This window comes from Pongo abelii, chromosome 19 (assembly GCF_028885655.2).
Source record: "Pongo abelii isolate AG06213 chromosome 19, NHGRI_mPonAbe1-v2.0_pri, whole genome shotgun sequence".
In the NCBI taxonomy this organism is placed as follows: domain Eukaryota; kingdom Metazoa; phylum Chordata; class Mammalia; order Primates; family Hominidae; genus Pongo; species Pongo abelii.
The window spans coordinates 18036238-18045287 of NC_072004.2; the positions used below are offsets into that span (position 1 = coordinate 18036238).

At 58.7% G+C, this 9050-nt stretch overlaps 1 protein-coding gene across 4 annotated transcripts in view; it reads right to left on the reverse strand.

Moving 5' to 3' along the window:
• LLGL1 (LLGL scribble cell polarity complex component 1) overlaps window positions 1–6589 on the reverse strand; it is a 19246-nt gene extending 12657 nt beyond the window's left edge. For 3 of the 4 annotated variants that reach the window (XM_063718416.1, XM_024234460.3, XM_024234457.3), the window contains exons 1-2: window positions 6436–6584; window positions 2174–2271 (exon numbers count right to left, since the gene is read on the reverse strand). In XM_063718416.1, the coding sequence (XP_063574486.1) occupies window positions 2174–2271; window positions 6436–6516 (179 nt within the window). In that variant the 5' untranslated portion in view covers window positions 6517–6584. Of the gene's footprint in view, window positions 1–2173; window positions 2272–6435 lie in introns of all 4 variants that reach the window. The other variant, XM_024234459.3, reaches the window with a different exon arrangement.
• Between the last annotated feature and the right edge of the window lie 2461 nt (window positions 6590–9050).

Here is a 9050-nt window from a genome sequence, read left to right on the forward strand (position 1 = left end):
GATCAAGTGAGAATAAACACACCCAGCACCCAGCAGGCTTGGCCTCAGCCTGGTGAGAGGCTGGGGCTCCACTCCACTTCAGCTCCATGTGTCTATGGGCTCTGGGAGCTGCGCCTTGCCCGATGGGATCAGGCAGGCCAGAGGTGCAAGGCCAGGCCTGGACAAGAAAGCCAGGGGCAGAAGAGTCCAGGCTGCCTTTTCCCACAGCTTCAGGCCAAACTTCAGCCATGGGTAAGAAAACCCACCTCCTCCGGGCGCGGTGGCTCACTCCTGTAATCCCAGCACTTTGGGAGGCCGAGGCAGGTAGATCACAAGGTCAGGAGTTGAGGACCAGCCTGGCCAAGATGGTGAAACCTCGTCTCTACTAAAAATGCAAAAATTAGCCGGGTATGCTGGCAGGCACCTGTAATCCCAGCTATTTGGGAGGCTGAGGCAGAGAACTGCTTGAACCCGGGAGGCAAAGGTTGTAGTGAGCCAAAATTGTGCGACTGCACTCCAGCCTGGGCAACAAAGAGCAAGACTCCATCTCAAAAAAACAAAACAAACAAAAAAAACCCCACCTCCCTCCAAAGCAGGCAGCCAACAACTGTCATCGTGAGGGAGGAGAGACTCCAGCCTGCCCGTTTAACAGATGACCACAAAGACTTCGAGGGGGTGGGTGACCTGCTTGAAGTGCCCAGTGTCAGTGCCTGAGTCCCGGCAACTCCAGGGCTGATGGTGGACAGCAGGGCCTGAGGGGGCCCCACGACAGAGGGTGCAGGGAGGAGTCAGCAACGTTGCCCCGGTGACAACACAGGAGCCGTTGCCTGGAGCTTGAGTTGAGATTCCCTACAGGAGCCTGGCGAGAAACTCCGAAGAAGGGACAAAAGAGGGGACAGGAGCAGCTGGGCGGGAACCAGGGTTGTCAAGGAGATGGGGGCCGGCCTAGCAGGGGGAGGGGCAGCTTCTAGTGACCAGGGCTGGCCCTCTCCAGCCTCAGTTTCCCAACCCAAGGGGCTCCAGCCAGTGGCAGTCAGGGGAAGAAGGGAAGAGGACCCCAGGCTCCAACCTCCTTTCTGAGGCTCAGTCTCCTCATCTGCACTTCAGGTTCTTTTTCAGCCTGAGGACAAGTGCACTGGAGACCCCAACACAGGAGGGACACCTGAAGGCTGCAGGGATACATGTGCGGACGCAGCGCAGCACCCACAGGAGTGGGAGCAGCAGGCCAGGCAGCAGAGCATGTGGGGCCCACAGCACTGCCACACTCACCAACAGGTGCCGCTGGGGCCATGGGACAGAAGGGGACATCTCAGCCCATCCGCACTCCCCAGAGTAGGCAAAGAGCTCACAAACCACAGGCTCAGAGTCCCACCCCTGCCTGGCCAGGGCCCCCAGCCCCGGGGTGAGGAGACCCCCATCCCACACCCACCCCTTTCCCAGCACTGACACATTTTCTGGGAACTGATGTCTGAAACCAGGATACTGAAACCCAGAAGGCCACACAGGAGGGGTAAGGGTCAGCACCCCTCAGCAAGCCGCCATCAGCCAGACCCTGGCACCTCGGCTTCCCCAAGAGCAGTTGGGGTGGGATTCTCCAGGGCTGGCAAGGAGACACTGAGCTGCCGGCCTGCCCCCACCCCCACCCCAGGCCTGCAGGGAAAATGCCCGCTTTGTGTGGCTCACACAGCCCATTGTGCAGCAGCCAGGATCCAGGTGGGGGCCGTGCTGTGCTCACCATGCCGAGCCTGGCACTGCCCCCAGCCCCCTTGGCTGAACACACGTGTCTTCACATTCACACATGTGTGCATCAGCTCACCAGGGCCCCCAGCCCACCTGCCACCCTCCACGGGTATCACAGCCCAGCCCCCTTGCCTGGCCTCCCCAGAGTTGCTGGGACGATGGCAGGGTCGCCTAGGTAACTGGCTGGCTGACATGTAGCAAGGGACAGCTGTGCTACTGCAAACTGACCCCCCACCACCCGTCTCTCAGCAAAAGGACCTCATCATCTCTGCACAGTTGTCTCAGGTACAGAAGCCACACCAACCAACCTCCGCAGAAGCCCCCACTACTGCCCATCAGAGCACCTCTGTCCTCCTCTCTAGCTGGACGCTGCCAAGACTGGGACCCCAGAGCACAGGGAACTACAGGCAGGTGGTCCTGAACAGACCCTGAACACCTGTCCTGCAAAGGATACATCTTGACAGCCCCAGACCTGGTGCCGATGGCCATGATGCGAAGTTCGGGGTCGAAGGCCAGGGCGCTGGGCTGATTGGGGAAGCCATGCTCCACAGTCTGCAAGGAGGGGAGGGCTGCTGGGGGTAAGCACTCCCAGGCACCTCTGCCATGGCCCACCCTGAGGCCCACCCCAAGGCAGCCTCCAGGGTCTGCAGCTGACACACTGGGGGTAGGAGGCAGGTCTACTTGCTCTGTGCCTCAGCGTCCTCAACTGTGAAATGGGTTATCATGCCTCCAGTTGGTGGGGAGGTGGTTAAACCCCTAGGCTCCACCATGACTGTACCACGTGCATAGCCCACAGAGGCCCGCCCTTTGCCAAGCCCCTGTGCCCCTCAATGCACACAGGCTCATGTGGGCCCCACTGCATGGAGGCTCCAGCAACAAACAGGTGAAGCAAGGCTCACAGAGGTGCAAGCACTGACGAGACCCCACCTACTCCATGAAGGGCTCTGCACCCCATTTTTAGAGGCACAGACTAAAGCTTGGGGAGGAGTCCCGCAAGATGTCCATGACACTCCCCATACACAGGCCTGAGTGGAGGTCAGAGGTCAAGGGACAACACCCAGGATCAGCTAGGCAGAGGCTTTTGACTCCTCCCAGACACAGGGAGACAGAGGCCCAGAGAGGGGTAGGGTAGCTTTCTGCCTGGACCCTGAAGGCATCTTCCCACCTCCCTACCTGCCAACAGCTGGGCAACATGACTCCCATGCCCATCAGCGGTGGAGATGGTGTTAAGGGGGTCTGTGTGCCCAGAGTGTAGAAACAGCTCCCCACCCACTCCCCTACCCCTCTCACAGCGCACCCTTTCTGCACCAGTCTCCTGTCTTTGGCCTGGCTGTGCCCTCCCTGGGAAGCCTGCACAGCTGAGCTCCAGTCCCATCCTGAACACTAGTGCAGGACACCCACGTGGGCCACTGGTAACTCCTTTTATCTTGTTGCTGTTGTTGTTATTTATTTTTCACTTTTACCACTGGTAATTCCTGACCCACTGCCTCAGGAAGATGCACATTTGTAAGAAACCCCAGTTCCCAGCCTGTAACCCCAACCTCCCTCCCTGCCTGCCTCCGCCCATCCAGGTGGGGACTGAGCCCTCTGGGCAGCTGGTTTGGTCACGGCCTAGCTGTCTGGCCTTGGGCAAGTCACAGTACTCTCCAAGCCTCAGTCTCTCATCTGGGCCCTTGGGACAGTAAGCTCACCTAAAGACAGAGTTGGCGATTTGGCTGGGGCTTCTCTCTCCCACCAATAATACCACGCCCTTGCTGCACCTGACCTTGTCTAGCCAGTCCCTCGCTACAACCAGGGTCCAGAGACGGGACATTGCATCGCAAATCCCCGCAGCCTTCCCACTTTACAAACGAGGAAAGGAGGTTACGTGCACTGTCCAGTATCTGCTTCCCTCATACCCCACGTCCAGTCCATTTCTGAGCCCCATCAACTCAGTTTCAAAACACACAGAAGTCACCTCGCTCCCTGCTCCAGGCCCCACCGTCACGCGCCTGGATTGGTAGTCACTACAGTCTGTTCCCACAGAGGCTAGAGGGATCCTATGAAAGCCACAGCCAGATCCTTGTCCCTCCCCTGCTCAGGATCCTCCTGGGGCTCCCAGCTAAGGGAGGCTTGTGCCTCAGGGCCTTTGCACCTACTGCCCCTCTGCCTGGAATGCACTTCCTCCAGCACTTCCTGTCACTCGGGAGTAACCTCCTCAGAGAAGCCTCCCTAGGCCACCCTGGCTGCAGCAGCCGCCCTGGCCACACCTCCCACCCCCTCGCCCTGCTTTATTTGATCCACAGCACTGGCTACCATCCCAACTACAGTCTATTTTACTTTTTTGTTTTGCCTTTTCACTGTCTCCTGCACAAGTATATCAGCCACCGGAGTTAAGAGATATTTGTCCTTTTTGGTAACTACTGTTGTCCCCAGCACCTTGGAGACCTCACACACAGTGGGGCTCAGTATTAACAAGAGAAGGCACATTCCACAGGCGAAGTGTGGGCTGGACTGGGATTTGAACCCAAGACTCGGAGTCCAAAGTCCCTGCTCACTCCTGACCTGTCTCCCACCCCCCAAACTCATGAATCAGGGGCCTATTCCCTAGCGATCACCTATTACCCACTTAGGTGACTAAGTCCCTTCCCCAAGACCACCCCACTTTCCACCACTGCTGCCCACGCTTCATCCTCAGTGGAGGGCCCTTACTTTCCGCCACCCCAAGGCTAGCCAGAGTGGGCTGAGCTTCACCCCCATCTGTCTCCAGTCCCCACTGCACACCCCAATTCACTGGCTGAATAAATGACATTTAGGCCAGGCATGGCAGCTCATGTCTGTAATCCTAGCACTTTGGGAAGCCAACATGGATGGATAGATAGCTTGAACCCAGGAGTTCGAGACCAGCCTGGGCAACATGGTGAAACCCCATCTCTACAAAAAATACAAAAACTAGCCAGGCATGGTGACATGAGTCTGTAGTCCCAGCTACTCAGGAGGCTGAGGTGGGAGGATCACCTGAGCCAGGGAGTTGTGAGGCTGCAGTGGACTGTGATTGTGCCACTGCACTCCAGCCTGGGTGACAGTGAGACCCCGTTTCAAAAAAAAAAGTGACATTTAGCCCTGTGCCTGTTGCTGCCTTTCCCTGAAGGGCCATTCTCCTCTCACCTCACCCTCATAGCCTCCCCGGCACAGAAAACAGGCGCCATCTGGGGACCACGGAGCACCAGCTTCCCTTCTGGGCCCCTCTCAGGTTCCTGGCAGGTTCTCAGCCACCGTGTGAGGGTCCTGGCAGCTCTCACCGGCAACCACTGCAGACCAGGGCAGGGAAACCCTGAGACATCCCAGTGCCTCCACTACTCCAGGTCCAGCCGTCCCAGAGCCTCCTCCAAGACAAGGGTCTCCTCAAGGCAGGCCAGGGCGCCTGGCACAACACTGGCCCAGGACCACAGCAGCCCCTTGGAAAAATCCCTGCCCCTCAAGGCGAAAATCCAACCCCACTGACACAAGAACTCAAGAAAGATATTGGTGCGGCTCACTCTGTGACTCTGGGCAAGCCGTCACCCCTCTCAGAACCTCAATTTTCTCACCTGTATTTTGAAGATAACTCTAATTTCGAAGAGCACTGAGAGGCTCTGCGATCAGTGGGCTCTGGGGTAAGAATGAGGACAAAACCAACGCCCCCAGAGGAGTGAGCCAGGAGTGGGCTGAGGCCCTGCTCTAACATCGGTGCAGAGGGAGGCGGGGGCTGAGGCGGCCCATTTCCCTGGCCCCTAGTGTCCCACTCCGGGAAAAGGAAGGAAAAGCCCCCACCTCACTCCACCTTGGTGCAGAGCGGCAGGACAGCTGGCCCATGTGGCAGAGGGAGCCAGGGCCCACAGTATGGAGAAAAGTAGCCTCATTTCACAGCTAGGGAAACTGAGGCCCCACGATGTGAAGTGCAGTGTAGTACACAGCCAGGCATGTCCCCTGGTCTCGGAGCCCCGGGCAGGGCAGAGCAGGGCAAGGCAAAGCCTGGAGCAGTGGGGGAAGGAAGGAGAGGATCCTTGAAGGGATTTCCCAGCCGCATCCCCCACAGCTGCCTCGCCCCCACTAACTCTCTCGCCCTCCTGGGTGCCAAAGTACAAAACAAACCGGGCCCCAGGGCTGTCCCAAGGGCCGAGCAGGGACGCAATGGAGCCCCTAAGAAAAAGGATAAAGAGACAGAGAGTGAGCGACAGAGGTCGAGAGACTCCACAGAGACAGAGAGAGACACGCAGGGAGAGACAGGCAAAGAAGACTCAGAGACGCAGAGGCAGCAAGAGAAATGAGAGGCAGCGAGATAAAGGGAGACAGGCAGAGATAGGAACGGGCAGAGGCAGAGACACCCCCACCACACACACAGGCACAACTGGGGCGAGAGAGCCGGTCAGCGGCGGAGAAAGAGGGACAGAGACCCAGAGACAGGCAAAGAGTCTCAGAGACAGAGAGACCCACACACACAGAGACTGGCAGAGCCAGGGCCAGAGCGGCCCGCACAGACTCGGGGAGCAGACACGGAAAGTCGGCCGGAGACCCAGATCCACCCAGAGTCTGAGCCAGAGGGGGGCCCGCCGAGGGGGTGCGCGGCCCGGCCCGGCCCCGCCCCGCGCCGCATGCCAGCCCCCGCCCCCCGGGCCCGACGTGGCTCTGACCCCGGGCCCCCAGCCCGGGCCCCCGTCCCGCCCCCTCCCGCCCGAGCCCGGGCCGCCGCCACACCTTGTTGAAGGCGAAAAGCTCCTGCTTGAGCTTCTCGCGCTGCGGGTCGGCGCCCTGCCGCCGGAACCGAAACTTCATCATCTTGCGCCCGGCTGCCGGCGCCGCGCCCGCCGCCGCCGCCGCCGCCCGCAGGATGCGCCGCGCGGCCCCGCCGGTCCTGAGGCGCGGGCGGGGCGCCAGGCGGCCCGGGCGCGGGCGCGCGGGGCCGGGCCTGCACGGGGGTGGGCGCCGAGCGCGACGGACGCGCCGCCCGACCAATGAGCGAGCCCCCCGTGCCGCCCGCCCCGCCCCTGTTGGCCAGACAATGGTGAACTGGGCCCCCGGGCTCGGCCGGGCTCGCGAAGGGACGCCCGCCTAGCATGCGCCGCGGAGCGGGGCCTGCCGGGACTTGTAGTCCATGAGCCGGGGCTCCAGCGCGGGCGGCTGGGGAAGCGCTTCGGAGGGGGATTGGCGCACGTTCCCGGGCTTGGAGGAGACTTTTTCCTCCTCCCAGAGAGCGAGCGACGTGCCCACTCATGTAATGGGGCAGCCCTGTTCCGAAAGCCAAGAGAGCTCTGACGGGAACAACTCCCTGGCCCCTCTGCGCCTCAGTTTCCCCATCTACACCATTGGTCAAGTGATTGACAAGTTTATATTTTACCAATTTCACAGAACTCCATTTTGTCTGTTCCCCGCTATGTCAGAACACCTCCCACCGCCGTGCTTTTGCCTTGGCTTTGTAGTCAGGAATTCTTTCCTCACCCCCAGCCCCTGGGGAACTCCTACACATCTTTCAGGACCCAACGCAAAAGGCTCTGTGTCACAGCACAGGGGGTTCTTTCTTAGCCAAAGAAAGAGAAGGGATCCCCAGGAGGTGGCATTTGGGACTGTTCTGGGGTTGGATTGGGGCTTTACGGAGATGGGGGAAGGACCTCCCCCCGCAGAGAACAGCGTATGAACAAAGCTTAGCCCTGCCCCTACTCTCAGGGGCCGTCTGCATGTCCCCACCCACCTCCCAGGCCTTTTCTCATCTGGACAATGGCCTCGAAGCTGAACGTTTCCTTCCAGGCTGAGGATAGGCCGCCTGGCTCAGGGCTGGGGCTGCGGGAGGTCCTAGAAGCTTAGGTGGGGCAGGTAGGACAGGCCCCAACCCCACCAGCTGTGTCAAGGGAGGAGGAGCTGACCTCTGACCCCGAGGCAGCTGCCAAGCCTTGGGGCCTGGCTGTCCCCCTCCACCCACGCCAGGCCGGCGGTGTTCAGCCCTTCCCCGTATTTGGGGCTGGATCCGGAAGAGGGCCCAGGAGTGAGTGGGGAGGTGAGAGGAGGGAGAATGACGACAGTAAAGCCCCTAAGTGTCTACTGCGGGGCAAGCGCTGTTCAAAGCCCTTTCCTGGTTTCAGCTGACTTAGTGCTGTCAGTAGCTCTACGAGGGAGCCAACAATATTACCCATCCCAAATGAGGAAGCTGAGACCATCAGCCAGAAGCTGTTAGTTGTTGGCAGAGCTGCTGGACTGAGGAGGATGAGACCCCTTTGGCCACTGGCCACGCCCAGCACAGGCAGCAGGGACAGCTCAGCAGGGTTCTGGTCCCTGCCCTGCCTCACACAGGAAGTGTTAAGAAGTTGCTGGCTGAGCGCGGTGGCTCATGCCTGTAGTCCTAGCACTTTGGGAGGCCTTGGAGGGAGGATCTCTTGACCCCAGGAGTTTGAGACCTGACTGGGCAGTAGAGTGAGATCTCATCTCTACAAAAAAAAATAAATAAATATTTTTTTAATTAGCTGGGCATGGTGGCCCAGCTGTAAATTCCAGCTACTCAGGAGGCTGAGGCAGGAGGATGGCTTGAGCCCAGGAGGTTGAGGCTGCTGTGAGCTGTGATCGTGCCACTGCACTCCAGCCTGGGCAACACAGCAAGACCATCTCGAAAAAAAGGCCAGGAGCAGTGGCTCACACCTATAATCCCAGCGCTTTGGGAGGCTGAGGTGGGCAGATCACTTGAGGTCAGGAGTTAGGGAAAAACCCAGTCTCTACTAAAAATACAAAAAATAGCCGGGCATGGTGGCAGGTGCCTGTAGTCCCAGCTACTTAGGAGGCTGAGGCAGGAGAATCGCTTGAACCCAGGAGGTGGAGCTTGCAGTGAGCCGAGATCATTTGCTCTCCAGCCTGGGCAACAAGCGTGAGAAATGAAAAAAAAAAAAACGTTGATTCACGTTCCCACTTTACCATTTGGAAGCTATGTGACCTGGAACAAGTTACCTCAAATTCTCTGTGCCTCAGTTTCCTCATCAGTAAAAATGGTGATAATATTAGTATTTACCTCAAAGGGTTGTTGTGGAGATTAAATGTGTCAGGGTAATGTGAACCAGAGCAACTCCATCTTGAATAGGAGGTGGGTAAAATGAGGCTGAGACTTACTGGGCTGCATTCCCAGATGGTTAAGGCATTCTAAGTCACAGGATGAGCTAGGAGGAGGTCAGCACAAAATACAGGTTATAAAGACATTGCTGATAAAACAGATTGCAGTAAAGAAGCTGGCCAAAACCCACCAAAACCAAGATGGCCACGAAAATGACCTCTGGACATCCTCACTGCTACACTCCCATTAGCGCCATGACAGTTTACAAATGTTATGGCAACGT